The following is a 22670-nucleotide window of genomic DNA, read 5'->3' on the forward strand; positions in this document are numbered from 1 at the left end:
TGAGCAGTTGGTCAAGTTCTGTTGTCAGAAGCGTAATGGAAATGTCAGTGTGAACCGAAGACCTGACGAACCAGCCACGTATGTTGACTCTGCCTATCGGAGGTGGAGTTCCAGAGCTCACAGGTGTATATATATGTATATATATGTATATATATATATATATATACATATATACACACATACATATATATACATATATATACATATATATACATATATATACATATATACACATATATATACATATATATACATATATACACATATATATACATATATATACACACATATACACACATATACACACATATACACACATATACACACATATACATACATATATATACATACACATATATACATACACCTGTGAGCTCTGGAATATATATATACATATACACATACATACATATATACACACACACACTGCTCAAAAAAATAAAGGGAACACTTAAACAACACAATGTAACGCCAAGTCAATCACACTTCTATGAAATCAAACTGTCCACTTAGGAAGCAACACTGAATGACAATACATTTCACATGCTGTTGTGCAAATGGAATAGACAACAGGTGGAAATTATAGGCAATTAGCAAGACACCCCCAATAGAGGAGTGGTTCTGCAGGTGGTGACCACAAACCACTTCTCAGTTCCCATGCTTCCTGGCTGATGTTTTGGTCACTTTTGAATGCTGGCGGTGCTTTCACTCTAGTGGTAGCATGAGACGGCGTCTACAACCCACACAAGTGGCTCAGGTAGTGCAGCTCATCCAGGATGGCACATCAATGCGAGCTGTGGCAAGAAGGTTTGCTGTGTCTGTCAGCGTAGTGTCCAGAGCATGGAGACAGGCCAGTACATCAGGAGACGTGGAGGAGGCCGTAGGAGGGCAACAACCCAGCAGCAGGACCGCTACCTCCGCCTTTGTGCAAGGAGGAGCAGGAGGAGCACTGCCAGAGCCCTGCAAAATGACCTCCAGCAGGCCACAAATGTGCATGTGTCTGCTCAAACGGTCAGAAACAGAATCCATGAGGGTGGTATGAGGGCCCGACGTCCACAGGTGGGGGTTGTGCTTACAGCCCAACACCGTGCAGGACGTTTGGCATTTGCCAGAGAACACCAAGATTGGCAAATTCGCCACTGGCGCCCTGTACTCTTCACAGATGAAAGCAGGTTCACACTGAGCACGTGACAGACGTGACAGTCTGGAGACGCCGTGGAGAACGTTCTGCTGCCTGCAACATCCTCCAGCATGACCGGTTTGGCGGTGGGTTAGTCATGGTGTGGGGTGGCAATTCTTTGGGGGGCCTCCATGTGCTCGCCAGAGGTAGCCTGACTGCCATTAGGTACCGAGATGAGATCCTCAGACCCCTTGTGAGACCATATGCTGGTGCGGTTGGCCCTGGGTTCCGCCTAATGCAAGACAATGCTAGACCTCATGTGGCTGGAGTGTGTCAGCAGTTCCTGCAAGAGGAAGGCATTGATGCTATGGACTGGCCCTCCTGGGAGGAGATCCCTCTGGAGACCATCCGCCACATCATCAGGAGCATGCCCAGGCGTTGTAGGGAGGTCATACAGGCACACTACTAAGCCTCATTTTGACTTGTTTTAAGGACAAAGTTGGATCAGCCTGTAGTGTGGTTTTCCACTTTAATTTTGAGTGTGACTCCAAATCCAGACCTCCATGGGATGATACATTTGATTTCCATTGATCATTTTTGTGTGATTTTGTCAGCACATTCAACTATGTAAAGGAAAACGTATTTAACAACAATATTTCATTCATTCAGATCTAGGATGTGTTATTTTAGTGTTTCCTTTATTTTTTTGAGCAGTGTATATAGATTTATATTTACACAGTGGGGCAAAAAGGTATTTAGTCAGCCACCAATTGTGCAAGTTCTCCCACTTAAAAAGACGAGAGAGGCCTGTCATTTTCATCATAGGTACACTTCAACTATGACAGAAAAAAAGGAGAAAATAAATGCAGAAAATCACATTGTAGGATTTTTAATGAATTTATTTGCAAATTATGGTGGAAAATCACCTACAAACGAGCAAGATTTCTGTCTCTCACAGACCTGTAACTTAGTTCTTCTTTAAGAGGCTCCTCTGTCCTCCACTCGTTCCCTATATTAATGGCACCTGTTTGAACTTGTTCTCAGTATAAAAGACACCTGTCCACAACCTCAAACAGTCACAATCCAAACTCCACTATGGCCAAGACCAAAGAGCTGTCAAAGGACACCAGAAACAAAATTGTAGACCTGCACCAGGCTGGGAAGACTGAATCTGCAATAGGTAAGCAGCTTGGTTTGAAGAAATCAACCCTAGGAGCAATTATTAGGAAATGGAAGACATACAAGATCACTGATAATCTCCCTCGATCTGGGGCTCCACGCAAGATCTCACCCCGTAGGGTCAAAATGATCACAAGAACGGTGAGCAAAAATCCCAGAACCACACGGGGGGACCTAGTGAATGACCTGCCGAGAGCTGGGACCAAAGTAACAAAGCCTACCATCACTAACACACTACGCCGCCAGGGACTCAAATCCTGCAGTGCCAGACGTGTCCCCCCGCTTAAGCCAGTACATGTCCAGGCCCGTCTGAAGTTTGCTAGAGAGCATTCGGATGATCCTGAAGAAGATTGGGAGAATGTCATATGGTCAGATGAAACCAAAATATAACTTTTTGGTAAAAACTCAACTCGTCGTGTTTGGAGGACAAAGAATGCTGAGTTGCATCCAAAGAACACCATACCTACTGTGAAGCATGGAGATGGAAACATCATGCTTTGGGACTGTTTTTCTGCAAAGGGACCAGGACGACTGATCCGTGTAAAGGAAATAATGAATGGGGCCATGTATCGTGAGATTTTGAGCCAAAACCTCCTTCCATCAGCAAGGGCATTGAAGATGAAACGTGGCTTGGTCTTTCAGCATGACAATGATCCCAAACACACCGCCCGGGCAACGAAGGAGTGGCTTCGTAAGAAGCATTTCAAGGTCCTGGAGTGGCCTAGCCAGTCTCCAGACCTCAACCCCATAGAAAATCTTTGGAGGGAGTTGAAAGTCCGTGTTGCCCAACAACAGCCCCAAAACATCACTGCTCTAGAGGAGATCTGCATGGAGGAATGGGCCAAAATACCAGCAACAGTGTTTGAAAACCTTGTGAAGACTTACAGAAAACGTTTGACCTCTGTCATTGCCAACAAAGGGTATATAACAAAGTATTGAGATAAACTTTTGTTATTGACCAAATACTTATTTTCCACCATCATTTGCAAATAAATTCATTAAAAATCCTACAATGTGATTTTCTGGATTTTTTTCTCATTTTGTCTGTCATAGTTGAAGTGTACCTATGATGAAAATTACAGGCCTCTCTCATCTTTTTAACCTTTCTGATCTCCCCATCCCGGATCCGGGATCGTGAATACAGACTCAAGCTCATTACCATAACGCAACGTTAACTATTCATGAAAATCGCAAATGAAATGAAATAAATATGCTAGCTCTCAAGCTTAGCCTTTTGTTAACAACACTGTCATCTCAGATTTTCAAAATATGCTTCTCAACCATTGCAAAACAAGCATTTGTGTAACAGTATTGATGGCTAACGTAGCATTTAGCATTAGCATTCAGCTGGCAACATTTACACAAAAAAACAGAAAAGCATTCAAATAAAATCATTTACCTTTGAAGAACTTCAGATGTTTTCAATGAGGAGACTCTCAGATAGCAAATGTTCAGTTTTTCCTGAAAGATTATTTGTTTAGGACAAATCGCTCCGTTTTCTGCGTCACGTTTAGCTATGAAAAAACCCCTGTATCCAGGATTGTGTAAATCTATCAGCAAGCTCATTAGCATAACACAACGTTAACCATTTATGAAAATCGCAAATGAAATGAAATAAATATGCCATCTCTCAAGCTTAGCCTTTTGTAAACAACACTGTCATCTCAGATTTTCAAAATATGCTTCTCAACCATAGGAAAACAATCATTTGTGTAAAAGTAGCTAGCTAGCGTTAGCATTTAGCGTTAGCATTTAGCGTTAGCATTAGCGTTAGCATCCAGCACGCAACATTAACAAAAACATAAAAGCCTTCAAATAAAATAATTTACCTTTGAAGAACTTCTGATGTTTTCAATGAGGATACTCTCAGTTAGATAGCAGATGCTCAGTTTTTCCAAAAAGATTCCTTGTGTATTAGAAATAGCTCCGTTTTATACATCACATTTGGCTACCAAAAAAAATCCGAAAATTCAGTCCTTCAGAACTTTTTTCCAAATTAACTCCATAATATCGACTGAAAACATGGCAAACGTTGTTTAGAATCAATCATCAAGGTGTTTTTCACATATCTCTTCATTGATACATCGTTCTTGGACACATGCTTTCTCCCCTGAATCAAATGGTAAAGTAGAAGCAGCTGGCAATTGCGCACCGAATTCGACGCAGGACACCAGGCGGACACTTGGAAAATGTAGTCTCTTATGGTCAATCTTCCAATGATATGCCTACAAATACGTCACAATGCTGCTAAGACCTTGGGCGAACGACAGAAAGTGTAGGCTCATTCGTTGCGCAATCACAGCCATATAAGGAGAGAATTGAAAACAGAGCTTCAGAAATTCTGCTAATTCCTGGGTGATGCATCATCTTGGTTTCGCCTGTAGAAAGAGTTCTGGGGCACTTACAGACAAAATCTTTGCAGATTCTGAAACTTCAGAGTGTTTTCTTTCCAAAACTGTCAAGAATATGCATAGTCGAGCATCTTTTCGTGACAAAATATTGCGCTTAAAACGGGAACGTTTTTTATCCAAAAATGAAATAGCGCCCCTAGAGATCTAACAGGTTAAGTGGGAGAACTTGCACAATTGGTGGCTGACTAAATACTTGTTTGCCCCACTGTAGCTCAAGTTGGGAGGGTTCACGCCTAGTTCGGCTATTAGACAATTATTTCGTCAAAAGGTTGACAGCCCATCCTGCTACTCGTGTGAAAAACAAATAGTAATACTTTTCCCCTTTCCACATGTTAAAGATTCCAATTGATAAAGTGTTTTAACCACAATCAGACCCAACCCAAGTTAATATATTTGGGCACAGTCGATAGCGTACTGGACTTCGGGCTAGATTGTTGAGGGTTCGAAATCTGCTCCCTGCTTGTTTCATTATATTATTACGCTGGTCTAAGACAAATAGCCTGGATTGTTACTCCCATCTCATTCCCCACCCTCTTCCACGCGTCATTCAGCACGCTTGTGGGTGTGCTGGCAGGATGTACTGTTTTTTATTCTGTATATATGAATTACAAATCAGCCTTTACTTAAATAGTTACAATGTGTAATCATTGATGTCCCAGGAGCAGGAGTGGTAAACACTGTTGAAGTGTATAATGAATGAGTTTGATACACCTCTAGTATTGGATATGGCTGTTTTTTTTTGTTGCTAAATAGCGATTTTCGTAAATTAACTTTTTGACAAAAAAATATACACAATTGTTTGTCTCTACATTAACTAACATATTCCTCTCAATTGTAAATGTTTTGCTTGACTCATTATATAACTACTTACAGCTGCTTCCCCCGTAATGTTTTGTCAGCCATCTTTGCTGAAGTCACCAGGAACAGGTGGCCCGCGTCAAATTCGTCATTGGAACCACTCGATATGATGGCAATATAAAAACCTTGGGACCCAAATGCATAATGAGTGCTCTAACTCCCCCTTGTGGTGGTCTGGAGCAATGAAGCCGGGACGCTGGGTACCTCTAAGTCCTGCGGGGTAAGCTTGCAACTTGCAACTTTTAAAGGAGAAACCACTGTAGTTATTCCCTCCGCAAGGCAATCAAACAAGTGAAATGCCTGTAAAGGGACAAAGTAGAGTCGCAATTCAACGGCTCAGACACGAGACGTATGTGGCAGGGTCTACAGGCAATTACACACTGCAAAAAGAAAACCAGCAGTACACCGACATCTTGCATCCTGGTCTTTCTGACAGGCCGCCCCCAGGTGGTGTAGGTAGGAAACACCACCTCCACTTCACTGACCCTCAACGCTGGGTCCTCACAAGGGTGTGTGCTCAGCCCCCTCCTGTACTCTCTGTTCACCCATGACTACGTGGCAATGCACGCCTCCAACTCAATCATCAAGTTTGCAGACGACACAACAGTAGTGGGCTTGATTACCAACATCGATGAGACAGGGAGGAGGTGAGGGCCCTCGGAGTGTGGTGTCAGGAAAACAAGCTCTCACTCAACGTCAACAAAACAAAGGCGATGATTGTGGACTTCAGGAAACAGCAAAGGTAGCACCCCCCTATCCACATCGACGGGACAGTAGTGGAGAAGGTGGAAAGTTTTAAGTTCCTTGGCGTACACATCACAGACAAACTGGAATGATCCACTCACACAGACAGTCGTGAAGAATGCGCAACAGCGCCTCTTCAACCTCAGGAGGCTGAAGAAATTTGGCCTGTCACCAAAAACCTTCACAAACTTTTATAGACGCTCAATTGAGAGCATCCTGACAAGCTCAATCACCGCCTGGTACGGCAACTGCCACCGCCCATCAACCGCAAAGCTCTCCAGAGGGTGGTGCGGTCTGTACAACACATCACCGGGTGCAAACTACCTACACTCCTAGACTCCAAAAGGCACCCGATGTCACAGGAATGCCAAAAAATATCATAAAGGACAACAACCACCCGAGCCACTGCCTGTTCACCCCGCTATCATCCAGAATGCGAGGTCAGTACAGGTACATCAAAGCTGGGACCGAGAGACTGAAAAACAGCTTCTATCTCAAGGCCATCAGACTGTTAAACAGCCATCACTAAAACAGAGAGGCTGCTGCCTACATAGACTCAAATCATTGGCCACTTTAAATAATGCCACTTTAATAATAATAATAATAATAATAATAATAATGTCTACATATCTTACATTACTCATCTCAAATGTATATAGTGTATTTTATAGCATCTTGCCTATGCTGCTCGGCCATCGCTCATCCATCTATTTATATGTACATATTCTTATACCATCCCAATACATTTGTGGGTATAATGTAGTTGTTAGATTACTTGTAAGATATTATTGCACTGTCGGAACTAGAAGCTCAAGCATTTCGCTATTACGCTATTAACATCTGCTAACCATGTGTATGTGACCAATAACATTTGATTTGGATTTAATTTGAGAGATCCTTGATGAAAACCTGCTCCAGGGTGCTCAGAACCTCAGACTGGGGCAAAGGTTATAACCTTCCAACAGTACAACGACCCTAAGCACACAGCCAGGACAACGCAGGAGAGGCTTCGGGATAAGTCTCTCAATGTCCTTGGGTGGCCCTGCCAGAGCCCGGACTTGAACCCGATCAAACATCTCTGGAGAGACCTGAAAATAGCTGTGCAGTAATGCTCCCCATCCAACCTGACAGAACTTGAGAGGATCTGCAGAGAAGAATGGGTGAAACACCCCAAATACAGGTGTGCAAAGCTTGTAGTGTCATACCCAAGAAGACTTGAGGCTGTAATCGCTGCCAGTGGTACTTCAAAGTACTGAGTAAAGAAAGGGTCTGAATACTTATGTAAATGTTTTATCAAATTAATTTTTTTTTAAAAATACATTTACAAAAAATGTTCTAAAAACCTGTTTTTGCTTTATCATTATGGGGAATTGTGTGTAGATTGATGAGCGGAACTATTTAACTATTTAATCCACTTCAGAATAAGGCTGTAACGTAACAAAATGTGGAAAAGATCAGAGGATCTGAATACTTTCCAAACGCACTGAAATAATACTAAACCAAAAAAATATATATCTTCGTTGATTTAACTGCATTATTTTATTTGTTTCAAGGGGGTTAGTTTGCAACCAATTTAACGTCGCAGTCTGGAGATGTTTTCCTCACCAATAAAGCCGTAGCTCTTGTGTTTCCCTGTAGTGGGGTCTCTCGCTAGAGTGCATGACTTGATCCGGCCGAACGCCTCAAACACACTCTTGATGTCCTCGTCCGAGAGGTCGGGGTGCACAGACGCCACGTAGATTCGGTTGAAGGCGCGTGCCTCTTCTGCCAGCTGGTCAATGATCGGCTGGGCCTGTCCGATGTTGCTCGGTCGTCCCACCTTAAAGTGTGATTTGTGTTCAAATAGTGTAGTCATGGCATTGAGCAAAAAAAATCTAGTTACTCTTTAAAAATTGACAGCAGAGCTCACCTTAATGTTTCTCCCTCCCAGCATAACGGAGTTCATCTGCTCAAGGGATAGCTGGGCTGCCTCAGGCACCTCATACTCCACAAACGCAAAACCCTGAGGGACAGGGGAACAACAAAAAAGTCAGGCTTCAACCTGAAGCAGGGAGACTGGTCTTTGCAATTGACTGATTTACCTGTTTGGGAAACAATGGCTATACGCTCTGAAGAAACTTCAGCTAGGACTAAAATTAAAATACATTTGTTTGGGTTTATTTATTTGGACATTTTTGGGATAGGGGGCAGCATTTTACTTTTGGATGAATAGTGTGCCCAGAATGAACTGCCTTCTAGCCTGTCCCAGATGCTAATATATGCATAGTAGTATTAGTATTGGATATAAAACAAGTTTCTAAAACTGTTTGAATGATGTCTGTGAGTATAACAGCACTCATATGGCAGGAGAAAACCTGACAAAAATCCAACCAGGAAGTGGGAAATATGAGGTTTGTAGTTTTTCAGAGCTTGGCCTACCGAATACACAGTGTCTATGGGGTCAAGTTGCACTTCCTAAGGCTTCCACTAGATGTCAACCGCCTTTAGAAACTTGTTTCAGGCTTCTGCTATGAAGGAGGGGGGAATGGGAGCTGAATGAGTCATGGGTCTGGCAGAGTGTCTCAGGCTAGTGACGCGCGCTCCCAACAGAGGAATTTCATTGTCTGAAGAAAAGCTTCAGACAATGAAATTCTCCGGTTGGAACCATAATTGATGATTTATGTTAAAAACATCCTAAAGATTGATTCCATACATCGTTTGACTTGTTTCTACGACCTGTAACGGAACTTTGAGTTTTTTGTCTGGACGAAGAGCTTGCGCCTCATGAAGATGGATTACTGGGCTGAACACCCTAACAACAAGTGGCTATTTGGACATAAATGATGGACTTTATGGAACAAATCAGTCATTTATTGTCGAACTGGGATTCCTAGGAGTGCCTTCTGATGAATATCATCAAAGGTAAGTGAATATTTAGTGTTATTTCTAACTTCTGTTGACTCTAACATGGCGGATATTTCTCTGGCCGGATTGGGCTCTGAGCACCCTTCTCAGATTATGCTTTTTCCGCAAAAAAAATGTGAAATCTGACACAGCGGTTGCATTAAGGAGAAGTCCATCTTTAATTCTGTGAATAACACTTGTTTCTTTTATCAATGTTTATTATGAGTATTTCTGCAAAATCACCGGATGTTTTGGAAGCAAAACATTACTGCACGTAACGCGCCAATGTAAACTGAGATTTTTGGATATAAAGATGCACATTATCGAACAAAACATACATGTATTGTGTAACATGATGTCCTATGAGTGTCATGTGATGAAGATCATCAAAGGTTAGTGATTAATTTTATCTATATTTCTGCTTTTTGTGACTCCTATCTTTGGCTGGAAAAATTGCTGTTTTTTTTACTTGGCCTTACATAATCATATGTTGTGCTTTCGCTGTAAAGCATTTTTGAAATTGGACACGATGGGTAGATTAACAAGAAGTTTCTTTCATTTGTTGTATTGGACTTGTTATTGTGTGAAAGTTACATATTTCAAAAAAATATTTTTGAATTTCGCGCCCTGCCTTTTCAGCGGAATGTTGTCAAGGGGTTCCGCTAGCGGAACGCCTGCCCTAGAAAGGTTTTAAGAGGTATGGTAGCTGCAACTACCATCAATACTCATGGTTAATAACTTACTCCTAATTACAAGAGATTGCTTACAATTATATTGCAGGGCAGGATAGTTGCAAAAATATTGATGACTGTAACACACTGCACCAACAACTTAAAGGGGAATGTCACCGCTTTTCAACCAAATTTTCATTATCTCCAGCACAAAACCAGTGTCTACATACACCGAGTGTACAAAACATTATGAGCAACTGTTATTGAGAGAACGATCAGATGAATGCTATGATGTCACTAAGCTTATTGATGTCACTTGTTAAATCCAATTCGATCCGTGTAGATGAAGGGGAGGAGACAAGTTAAAGGATTTTTAAGCCTTGAGACTTGGACTGTGTATGTGTGCCATTCAGAGGGTGAATGGGCAAGACAAAATATTTAAGTGCCTTTGAACGGGATATGGTAGTAGGCGCCAGGGGCACCAGTTTGTGTGTCAAGAACTGCAACGCTGCTAGGTTTATCATGCTCAACAGTTCCCTGTGTGTATCAGGAATGGTCCACCACTCAAAGGACATCCAGCCAACTTGACACAACTGTGGGAAGCATCGGCATCAACGTGGGCCAGCATCCCTGTGGAACGCTTGAAACCTTGTGGAGTCCATACCCCGACGAATTGAGGCTCTGCTGAGGGCAAAAGGGTATGCAACTCAATATTAGGAAGGTGGTCCTAATGTTTTGTACACTCAGTGTATGTGAAAACAGTGCATTTCAAGTTTTGTCTAACACATTTCTAAAGTTAAAAGGTTCCACCCAATGACATCATCAAAAGTTAAACCATTTTAAAAACAATGATTTTCAAACACTGAGATTCGCAGTGACGTGGGGAGCCAGGAAATATCCTCCCTCAAGGGTTTCCGTTAGACGGTAAGTTCAGATTAAAAAAATAAAAAGACAATATACATTTGCAAAATACCAGTAAAGTAATACTTGACACCCAACGTCATAAGACATTACGACACAGCAATAACAGCTGACATAACTTGTTATAATATAATAACACTGTCATGATATATTTAGACCTGTTGTGACATATATTGCGTTATTTTATGGCTGTTATGACACCTAAATAAGTGTCAAAACCTACCACACAAGGCAAGGCATTACATTACACCATAGCCTACATGTCAACTGTATGTTTTAGTTATATAATTATTCCTTAAATTGACCATGTTAAATTATCATTGTAATTGCACACACCTACCCCAATGTTCTGTTGCTGATGACTGGGCTGAATGCAGGAGCAGATTTCAGGAGCAGGACGAGACACCCTCTTTTTGATTGATATAAGGGCATGATGATGGTCATAATGCTTTTTGTTAGTGTCATAAAGTGTATTTTCTTATTCCAAGTAAAGTGACACAGTATGGTCATAATGAGTCATGACAGTGTCATAAAATGTTTTATCTACATGTTATTTAAAATATGATGGAAAAAAAACAACTAAAGAATGAATTTGTGAGAAACTTTCAAACAAAAGGAAACTTCTTGGTAGGGAAAAAACTAATTTGAATAAATGTGTATATTGAAACTCTTATGTAGAGTTTCCATAAAATATTGCCATTAAATAACGCAATATATATCACAACAAGTGTAAATATATGGGTCGTGACAGTGTTATGGCAATGTCAGGTTATGACAAGTTATGTCAACTGTTATGACATGGTTATGACACGGTGTCAGGTAAAGTGTTACCCAAAATAATGCTTTTTATTCATTGATGGAAATACCAGTCGATGTGCTCCAACTTCAAAGGCAAATACACTTCATAGGCTAATCAACCCCCAAGCTGCTTGGAAATTAGTGTGGTGTGTGTGTGTGTCTTTCACGCAAAACATAAGGGACTTCAGCTACACTAAGTGTACCCCGACTCAAAATCGGCGAAAATCGTGTTCATTATCCTTGTTTCTAGTGTGCCTGTGAGAGGTGATTCTTTCTCCAAAACAGTAAATACGGCCGGAAGATCACATCCTTCTTGAGGACAAAGTAACGAGGCTGATGTGCATCAAGCTGCTCCAAGGAGTTTGAAAGTTTTGACTTCCCAACAAGAGCAGTTCACTTTGAGCAGGCCAAGGTTGGCCACAAACACAAGTAAATTAGAGGCAAATTATTGTGTTAGTCAGGCCCGGTCCTAGCAGTTCTGCTGCTACCCTAGGCAAGATCAACATATGCATCATGTATAGTATAAAGATTTGAAATGGATTGATAGACTAGAGTAATGATGTGTATCGTGAGCAATTGGTGCATATCAGTTGAGGTTATTCAGTAGCACTTGGAAACGAAACATCGTTGCCAACTATTCAGATTGGAGAGTTACAATGTTGTCATCACTAGGCAGCCAACTACCTATAGTAGGAAACAGTTGTATCAATAAGCCATGTATAATCACACGACACGAGTCTAACTCTCACCCTAACCCCACGATAGTTCAAATTACAATAAACATTTACAACATTTACAGCCTAATTTCTATTATGTTATGATGAACTGTGATGTCACAGAGAATCAGGTTTTAGGACCGTATCTTTTTAATCACTGATTAATCACAGCGCTGTTTTCACATAAGACTCTAGTTTGGTGCTGAAGATGATGAATGAGGTTGAAAAGTGGTGGAATTGCCCATTAATATGGTCAAATTAGAGCCCAACCAATATATGGATATTGGCCTGTTACCTATATATCAGCTAATAATATCAGTCAACATCCACTCCCTTATTCTACTGTATTTTCTAATCTGAGCTTCTGGTGAATCAGTTTTACAACCAAACAAAAAAAAACTGACATATTCATGTGTAGTTGTAGCATGAGGTGTAGATCTGTGGTTATGCATCATGTAAAAAATACTGTTGTTTAATAATTTTTAAAGAATATACATAGCTCTACTCTTGTACTTCCAATATAAAGAATTTTCATGGAACACTTGCTGTTCTGCCACAAGTGTCATCAGATGCTGCTGCTGCTACTCTTGCATTCAACCCAACATTACAAAGTAGCGATTGGCTACACTGCTCAGTCTGATCCAACGTTACGAGACAATTTCTGAAAACAATTCCTTTTTGGTATCCTGGTCCTCCTGGCTTCAGAGTCTGGGAGGCCATTTTGATGCTAGTCGGCACGATGAGTCGATAATGAAGTGCTTTTACTGGTTAGTTCTCCTCTGTGTCGTTCTCACTCAAAAACCCACATATAGGGCCCCATTAAATCCACCATGCGGAGAACGCGGACAGAATCACGGTCCAGATGTTCAAATGGAATTAAACAATATTTTAAAATGTGTTGACGTTAGTAGAAGATCAATAAATTGTATTAAACTTAGTCGAAAAAGTAGTGATTTGCATGATTTTCTCTCAAGACATGAACAAAAATGTATCAAGGATTAACATTTCCTACAATGTTCTGAAGAAGCAATGGCATGTTAATTCCCCTGTCTGTGTAGTGCTCACTTTTGTCTCTCACTTTGTGTAGCCAGTTAGCAATGCTAATGACAAACGTCTTGTGGGTAGAGAGGAAGGCCTTCAACAAAACCTTCTGAATTAAATGTTAACTGCAAAGTAGGCCTACCGGGCAGAATGATATCATGATTATTTGTATCAATCGGGTGGGCATTTTTTTGTTGCAAACTATGCCATCACATGTGCAATACAGAAACATCGTTAGCCAAACATTCCTCTTGTTAAATGCACAATTAAAGGGGAATTACAAATTATATTTTTTTGTGATTTATGCATTGTTATGGACTCATCCAGTTGTAATTTTGAGTCACAAAATAAAAAAGATTTAAGAAATCCCAAACCAGGAAAACTAAAACCGGGAAAACCGAATTTGGGAAAACACAAAGATTTTATAGGGCCCTGCACATGCAGTCACACACAGCGCCCAAACGGCAAACCCTTCAATTACAACGATTACAAAATCCAATCAAAACAGCGAGAGGTCTCAACCCCCCAATAAATGCATGCACTTTTTGAGAGTGGAATATGGATTAATAAGGATAGGGTGTCCAGACCATCGGGGCACAGCTCCTCTCGCTGTGTCACGTGGTCTGTGCGTCAGCCAGGCTACCGGTTTGGTGCAGCAGTCTACAAATACAGTGCAGTGAAAAAGTATTTGCCCCCTTTTTGATTTTCTCTATTTTTTCATACTGAATGTTATCAGATACTCAACCAAAACCTAATATTAGATAAAGGGAACCTGAGTTTACAAATATATTAATATATATATTTAAAATATACTAATTTCATTTATTTAATTAACAAAGTTATGCAACACCCAATTCCCCTGCGTGAAAAAGTTATTGCCCCCTTACACTCAATAACTGGTGGCGCCACCTAAAGGTGGCGCCACCAGTGACTGCAACCTCAGACAGATGGCCTGACATTCTCCTGTAGAATTCTCTGATAAAGAGCAGAATTCACAGTTCCTTCTATTAAGGCAAGTCGCCCAGGTCCTGAGGCAGCAATGCATCACACTACCACCACCATGCTTGACCGTTGGTAGGAGGTTTTTAATGTGGAATGCAGTGTTTGGTTTTCACAAAACATAATGGAGGCCATCTAAAAAAAGTCCACATGAAAATGGATAAAGCAACAAATTTGAAGTTTTGTCAAAGTCCAGACCTAATCCCAATTAAGATGTTGTGGCAGGACTTGAAATGAGCAGTTCATGCTTGAAAACACAAATGTCGCTGAGTTAAAGCAGTTCTGCATGGATGAGTGGGCCAAAAATCCTCCACAGATACGTGAGACTGTTAAACAACTACATGAAGCGTGTGGTTGGAGTCATTGCAGCTAAAGATGGCACAACCAGTTATTGAGTGTAAGGGGGAAATTACTTTTTCAACACAGGGGCATTGGGTGTTGCATACCTTTGTTTATGAAATAATTTAAATAAGTAATAAATATGTAACTGTTGTGTTATTTGTTCACTCAGGTTCCCTTTATTTAATATTATGTTTTGGTTGAAGATCTTATAGCATTCAGTAAATATGCAAAAGTAGAGAAAATTAGAAGGGGGGCAAATACTTTTTCACAGCACTATACATCAACAAGCTGCAAAAGGGGGATGAAAATGGCGCCGTAGAGAGAACACGGTGTTTCAGCGAGCTCTCGTGGCATTCGTAAATTTATATTTTTACATTAATCTCCTAGCTTGAAAAAGTGGTAGAATTGGCTAAATAAGTTACCATATAATGAGTCTTGACGGCTTTTTCACAAAAATCTCCGACAACATGCCCAACAGAACTACTAAGAAGTTGACCAAAACCACCACCCATGTGGATGTGCATGAGGAGCTAGCTAACGTTAGCGATGCTAGCACCATCGCGGATACAGGCACAATGGACCTGGTGATTCAAAAGATGACTGATAACATTACTAAAGTGATCAATGCTAAGATAAGAACGGTCTTGGAAGCAATAGCAGGCCATTCAGCTGAACTACAGAGGGTTGTGGAACGTGTTGTTGAGGCGGAAGGAAGAATTGATGCAGTGGAAACTACAACTACATCTATGGACGCTAAGATAAAAGCACTTGAGAAACAGGTGCGCGAAATGGCAGAGCACATTGACGACTTGGATAATCGAGGACGCAGATGCAATATTCGTGTTGTGGGACTCCCGGAAAATTCTGAAGGGACACGTTCAGTAAAATTCATTGAGGAATGGATCCCTGGCTACCTACAAATGGACACCAAGGCTGGCCGTGTGAAGCTGGACAGAGCCCATCGCTCTCAAGCACCGATACCCGGTCCCAATCAGCGCCCACGGTTATAAAGTTCCACAACTTCACCGACAAGCAGCGCGTCATGGACGCGGCTAGAAACATCGGCTCTGATGGTAGTCAACGTAAAAGTCCTAAGGTCTCATTCTTCAATGATTATTCCACTGCGGTTGTACGAAGACGCAAAGCGTTTGATGAGGCGAAGGCTCGACTCAGGAGAATGAAGATGGACTACGCACTGTTGTACCCGGCCACATTGAAGATTATGGTCAACGGATCACCTAAAAAGCTCTACACACCCGAAGAGGCTGCTGCGTTTATTGACTCTCTCGGGTAAATAACTTTTAAGCTGTACCTCAGCAGCATTGGATAACTTTGTTTATTTTTGGTTGAATCTGATCATGAAACAGTGACGTGAGTCCTCACGTACTCCGGCTCAGTAATATTCGTATCTTTATTATTTTTCTTGCTAAAGTAATAGCCGCTATAGCTCAGGCTGAGATATGTGTGAATCCATATTGGTGCCCAGGCTTGGTTTTAGGTGGAAGAGCGTATATTCTCATATTGATTTTCTTTTCCATACATATAAAGGATGAGGCTATGGAGCGGCGATGCAGACTTAAGAGTCTACATTGGAGAGTTGAAATCTCCTGCATGTTAGCTAGTGGGAAAACCCCCTTTTGGATCTTTACATGTTTAATTTTTGGGTTTAGTATAGTTCGAGTTCAGGGTTCATATCGTTTGTTTATGCTCAGTGAGATGGAGGAGAGTTCAACACATGGAAAAAGGTACCACCCCACTTTTACAGTGGGATCCAGCCTGGATATTGAATGGTCAAGATACAATGGCAGGTAACGCACTGCGTGTATGTACATGGAACATTAGAGGGAGCCATAACCCCATTAAGAGGAAAAAGGTACTATATTTTTTGAAAAAAGAAAATATTGATATTGCCCTGTTGCAAGAAACTCATTTGGATGATAAGGAGCACCTGAAATTACAACAAGGGGGGTTTGGTCAAGTGTTTTTCTCATCATTTACATCCAGAAGTAGAGGGGTAGCAATTCTGGTGAAAAAGAACTTACCACTTAAGGTCTTGAATTGTGTGAAAGATAAATTTGGTCGCTTTGTTATAATTAATGGTACTTTTTACAAGGGCAGAACATTTCTATAATTAATATTTACTTCCCCCCTGCTCACCCCCCTGATTTCCTCACTAAGATTTTTCTAGACTTTTCAGAATTAAACTCGGACACTGCAGTGGTTGGAGGAGATTTTAACTGCTTGTTGAACCCCCCTTATTGATAGGTTCCCCAGCGGTATAGCTTCACTCTCTCCTCAAGCTAAGTCACTTAAAGCTATTTGTGATGATCTGGGGTATGCAGATGTCTGGAGAGCTTTTCATCCCTCCAACAGAGAGTTCACTTTTTTCTCTGCACCTCATGGATGTCAGACTAGAATAGATTATTTTTTTGTGCCCAGGACGTCTCTGCAGTCTGTTCTATCCGCTAGGATAGGAAGCATAGTCATATCTGATCATGCTGAGGTGATCCTGGACATAAAACTCAATGGGGCATTCAATCGGTCAAGACATTGGAGGTTGAACACAACCATTGTTAAAGACCATACATTCACATCATATTTCATTACAGAGTTTAAAGCATTTTTCTCTATTAACTCTCAATCAACAGATAACCCCTCGCTCCTTTGGGAGACCTGTAAAGCGTATGCCAGGGGTCTGATTATGTCATACACAGCTACTAAGAGACGGAAAAAGCGTGAAAAGCAAAAAATGTTAGAGGGTGAATTAGGAACTAAAGAGAAGGACTACATTAAAACGCCCACTCCTGCCCTATTAAAGGAAATATCAGTCATTAGATCAACGTTAGACTCTCTCCTAACACAGGACGCTGAAAATAAAATGAGATTTGTCAGGCAAAAGCTATATGAACATGGCGATAAGCCAGGAAAGTACTTGGCATACCTAGCTAAAAAGAGAGCTGACTCTCAGTCAATTGCTACTATTACTGACTCTGATGGTAATCATTTATATGAAAATAAATTGATAAGTGACTCATTTAAGAAATTCTATACAAATCTTTATGCCTCAGAACTGCCAAATGATGCACCCAAATTAATGGAGACCTTATTTTGTAAGATTGAGCTCCCTACTATCTCAGAAGAGCAGCGGCCCCTCCTTAATGCCCCTATTACCAAGGAAGAGATAATGTTCGCAATTAAGAATCTGCAAAATGGTAAGGCCCCAGGACCAGACGGGTTTTGTAGTGAGTTCTATAAAGAGTTCCATGGCCTGATCCTTGAGCCATTGCGTGATATGATTAATCACTCATTTTCAAATGACCAACTCCCTCAAACGCTGAGAGAAGCCAACATTTCACTTATTCTCAAAAAGGGAAAATGTCCAGAGTCTTGTTCCTCGTACAGACCAATTTCCCTTCTGAATGTGGATAGAAAATTGCTTTCTAAAATTCTAGCCACAAGATTAGAGGACTCACTGCCACTAATTATGAAAGGAGACCAAACTGGCTTCATTAAGGGCCGTAAGTCATGCAACAATGTCAGGCGGCTTCTTAATGTAATTCAAGCTTACCAACAAAGTGCTGTGGATGGTCTTGTGCACTCCCTAGATGCTGAGAAAGCATTTGATCGTGTGGAGTGGTCTTACCTATTATTTGCTCTAAATAAATTTGGTCTGGGCGACAACTTTATAAAATGGGTGAAAGTTTTATATGATGATCCTCAGGCTGCTGTCCTTACTAATGGGCTACGGTCAAATAGCTTCTCTATACACAGAGGTACCAGACAGGGCTGTTCTTTATCCTCTTTGCACTCGTTTGGGAACCACTGGCCGAGGCCATCAGGGTAACGCCTGCTATACAGGGGCTGCTCATTGGTGATGTTCACCATAAAATAAGCTTGTATGCTGATGATGTCCTGATATTCATCTCTAGTCCCGAGACTTCAATTACAGCTCTTATTAATATTATTGAATTATTCAGCGAATTCTCAGGCTACAAGATTAACCTAACTAAGTCAGAGGCTATGCCACTTGGTAGCCTGCACTCTGTACCTAATACTTCTCCCCCTTCCCTTTTAAATGGTCTCCCTCAGGTTTCATGTATCTGGGTATATTTGTAACTCCTAAATTCCAGCAAATGTACAAAGCCAATTTTGTTCCCTTGTTTGATACAATAAGACAGGATCTGGAGCGCTGGAACTCTCTCCCGATTTCTTGGTTGGGTAGAATATCCCTCTTGAAAATGAACATTTTACCTAGACTACTTTACCCAATCCCAGTATTACTCTCCAATAAGGTAATAAAGGATGTAAATGGATGGCTAAGTTCCTTTATATGGAGTAAACGCAAACCAAGACTTAAGATGGCAATATTGCAGCTGCCAAGTTCTATGGGCGGCTTGGACCTGCCCAATATCAGGTTCTATCAATGGTGTGCCCACCTTTGTTATATTTCTGACTGGATCACAAATGATGACTCCTCTATTTAGTTAGACATTGAGACTTCTCTTTCAAAATACCCCTTACAGGATATTTTATTTTTCAGAAGTTTCAAGTCTGTTGAAGATCACTGCAATAATCCCGTTACACTTAACACACTCAAAGTATGGAGGTCAGTTCAACGCTTCCTGGGAAGGTCCAAACTAACCTCTGCTCTTACCCCAATTCTTAACAATCCAGATTTCAGTCCAGGATTCCTGGATGCCGGCTTTAACTTTTGGCTTAATAAGGGCATACGCAGGCTAAATGACTTATTTGTTGATAAGATTTTGTTGTCATTTGAGCAGATGGTCGAGAAATATCGACTCCCAAAGCAGGACTTTTTCCGCTTCCTACAAGTAAGACATTATATCCTGAAGAGCACCCCCTTAATTGGTAACCCTGATGTGTCTGTCATTGAAAGAATGCTTTTTTTCCCACAAAGGAAAATGTCTGTAAGTCTGTTTTATGATACTTTAAGGTCCCTTTCTGCTGTCAACACACAGAGGGTGAAACAAGTGTGGGAGAAAGAATTGTCTGTTACTATTGACAATATCTATATGCAATCGTACTAGAGCAATCCAATTAAGAATAATACACAGATTGCATATATCCCAAATCGCAGACATGCTTTTAGCCCCACTTCCTCTTCCCCTCAGTGTCTTAAATGCAAAACTGACACAGGCACCCTAACACATTGTTTATGGTCATGTACCAAAATACAAAGATACTGGTCTGGGGTTCTGCAAGAAATTGAAAAGATCCTAGGGGTTGATCTAGAATTGGACCCAGTTTCTTTACTGTTAGGTCTCCCTAGTAGGCAGGTTACTTCTGTGGGTAAAAGGAGGCTTTACAACATCCTTACCTTCGCAGCGAGGAAAAACATCCTTTTACAGTGGATTAGTGATAAGGTTCCTTCTATTAAAGATTGGCATAAGATACTATTTGAATGGGTGCCTCTGGAATATCTGACATGTACATTGCATTCTAAAACAGACCAGTTCTACAAAGTATGGGAACCTTATCTAAATTACCTAGAACCTGAGGTATCAGCTATTATGCTGCAAGGATTCTCGTAGAATGACGGGGATGTATGTATTTCAGAACTACACTGTACGTTCCATGTGCGGAACCTAACCGCTTGGTTTAAACTGAGCTTTTTTGTTTAATTTCTGTTTGTAAGTTTGTTTAAAATTTATGTATTGAGAGACGCCATGATGGTGATGGGGAGAGAGAAGCACCGAGCGGGAAGAGGAAAATGGTGTACGTATGTATGGGTGTGTGTGTGTATGTATGTATGTATATGTGGGTATGTGTATATATGTATATATATATATATATATATACGCGTAGATATGTGTAAGTGGGTGCTGTTTTTCTTATTTTTTTCTGTGTGCTTTGTCTCTGTTGTTGTATCTCTTAATATGGGTGAAAATTGTAAAATTCCAATAAAAATACTGTTAGAAAACAAGCTGCAAAAGTAGCTTTCAACAGGTTTAAACATTTAGAGACAAGCTTGCTTACCTAGTATTTCAGCAAGCTAGCTAGCAACAAGTTCAATCAGCTGATCAAGTCGGTGGCGAACGATATGCTTTCAGATCATTTTTGCAGGAGGTAGAGCCGCTTTGAATACATTTTCTAACAATTGCAAATCTTTGAATCACTGTCAAAATGTGTGTATAATAATTAAGCTAATTCTACCTGTGTCAGAGATTCATGCGAGACCTCAGTAATTCCAGAAATTAGGAACTATGTTTTCATTTTCTGTGGCGGATGCTTAAAATATAACAATTTTTATTCCACGACCTACAAGACAGGTCGGTTGAGGGACGAGCGTTGCACAGGAGTGGCACCACCTGACGGGAGACAATGATATTGGTCGGGCTATAGTTTAAATTATACACAAATGCAATAATAATAATAAATATCCTTACAACATTGTGGGTAGATACAAAGAACATACAGTAAAGGAATCCCTCATTCAACAGCTGAGTTCAGCTGAGGAAAACAAGTCTGGGATGTTCTAATGTTCAGTTGTGAAATCTCACCTTGTGTTTCATTGTAACAGAGTCCCAGGACATGTCGATGCTCTTGATGGGGCCGAACGGGGCAAAGGCCTGCCGGACCGTGTCCTCTCCCAGCTCGTAGTAAATGGAGCCCACGTACACTCGGCACATGATGGCTAATGCTCGCTGTCTCTGAGCCGCTACCTACAATAGGAGGAAACTGCTTGAATATAGCACTGACTTGCTGTTCCATTCTTCAGTTATTGACATTTCATATTGCATGGACTTCACTCCATTGATTGTGTAATTGAATAAAAAAATACAGAGAAAATCATGCAAAGATTCTCTATTTTGACACTTTGGTTTAACAACAAGACATACATGTTATGATAAAAATATCATGGAGTTTTTAACATAATAAATTATATAACAGCTTACCGATTGTAAAGGTGAGAGGGGATCGCCAAAGCCCATTGTCAGCGATGCCATCTAAGAGAAAAAGTATACATTTATACATTTAAGGATAAAGGCCCATCAATCAAAAAGTATTCTAAAAAGCAGCATTGAAAGTAATTGAGTCATGTTTTATACTATACCAAACAAAAATAAACGCAACATGTACAGTGTTGGTCCCATGTTTCATGAGCTGAAATAAAAGATCCCAGAAATGTTCAATACGCACAAAAATATTTTTAAAAAATGGCACAAATTTGTTTACATTTCTCCTTTGCCAAGAAAATCCATCCACCTGAGAGCTGTGGCATATCAAGAAGCTGATTAAATAGCATGATCATTACACAGGTATACATTGTGGTGAGGACAATAAAAGGCCACCCTAAAATGTGCAGTTTTGTCACACAACACAATACCACAGATGTCTCCGGTTTTGAGGGAGCGTGCAATTGGCATGCTGACTGCAGGAATGTCCACCAGGGATATTGCCAGATAATTGAATGTTAGCTTCTCTTGCTCCTCAGTGGGTGGGCATCAATACTCATTTCAGGAAAGTAGATGAATGTCACACATCACTACTTCCCAGGAGCAGCCATCGAACGTAAACATTTATTTCTTATCAAAATGTGTTTTATGGCAGAAATTCCTTCTGGAACATGTGAACTTTCATATACCTTAATAACACACTTGTACTCCATCCATATTATTGAATACAATTTTTAAATTACGAGCATAGTTGGCTTAGCCACAGAATAAGTCAGGAACCTTCCCACTAGCCATGATTGGCTGAGATAATGGGCGGGCTGGACATGCCAGGGGATGAGTTTGGATTGGTCTGCCATGTGGCATGCTTCTGTCTATAACATGAACTGTTCAGTATGTGTTGACAGTCCTTTCTACCCTGACTTTCTGAAAGATATCACCGTTAGCCATTGAGAACCACAAAAGTTTTGCTACTTTTCTCAACAACATTGATTCCCTGAATTTAGCAGCCGCTGTCGACAAATCAGTTGGAAAAGTGATGTGCTTCTCTCTGCACACGCCACGGTCAGTGT

At 40.8% G+C, this 22670-nt stretch overlaps 1 protein-coding gene across 3 annotated transcripts in view; it reads right to left on the bottom strand.

Annotated features, from left to right (window-relative positions):
* The window catches only part of puf60a (poly-U binding splicing factor a), a 94796-nt gene that overhangs the window by 42243 nt on the left and 29883 nt on the right, over positions 1-22670 (bottom strand). For all 3 annotated transcript variants that reach the window (XM_021612583.2, XM_021612585.2, XM_021612584.2), the window contains exons 4-7: positions 21601-21651; positions 21205-21366; positions 8222-8314; positions 7918-8131 (exon numbers count right to left, since the gene is read on the bottom strand). In XM_021612583.2, the coding sequence (XP_021468258.1) occupies positions 7918-8131; positions 8222-8314; positions 21205-21366; positions 21601-21651 (520 nt within the window). The remainder of the gene's footprint in view (positions 1-7917; positions 8132-8221; positions 8315-21204; positions 21367-21600; positions 21652-22670) is intronic.

The sequence above is a fragment of the Oncorhynchus mykiss genome, chromosome 8 (assembly GCF_013265735.2).
Source record: "Oncorhynchus mykiss isolate Arlee chromosome 8, USDA_OmykA_1.1, whole genome shotgun sequence".
Taxonomy (NCBI): Eukaryota; Metazoa; Chordata; class Actinopteri; order Salmoniformes; family Salmonidae; genus Oncorhynchus; species Oncorhynchus mykiss.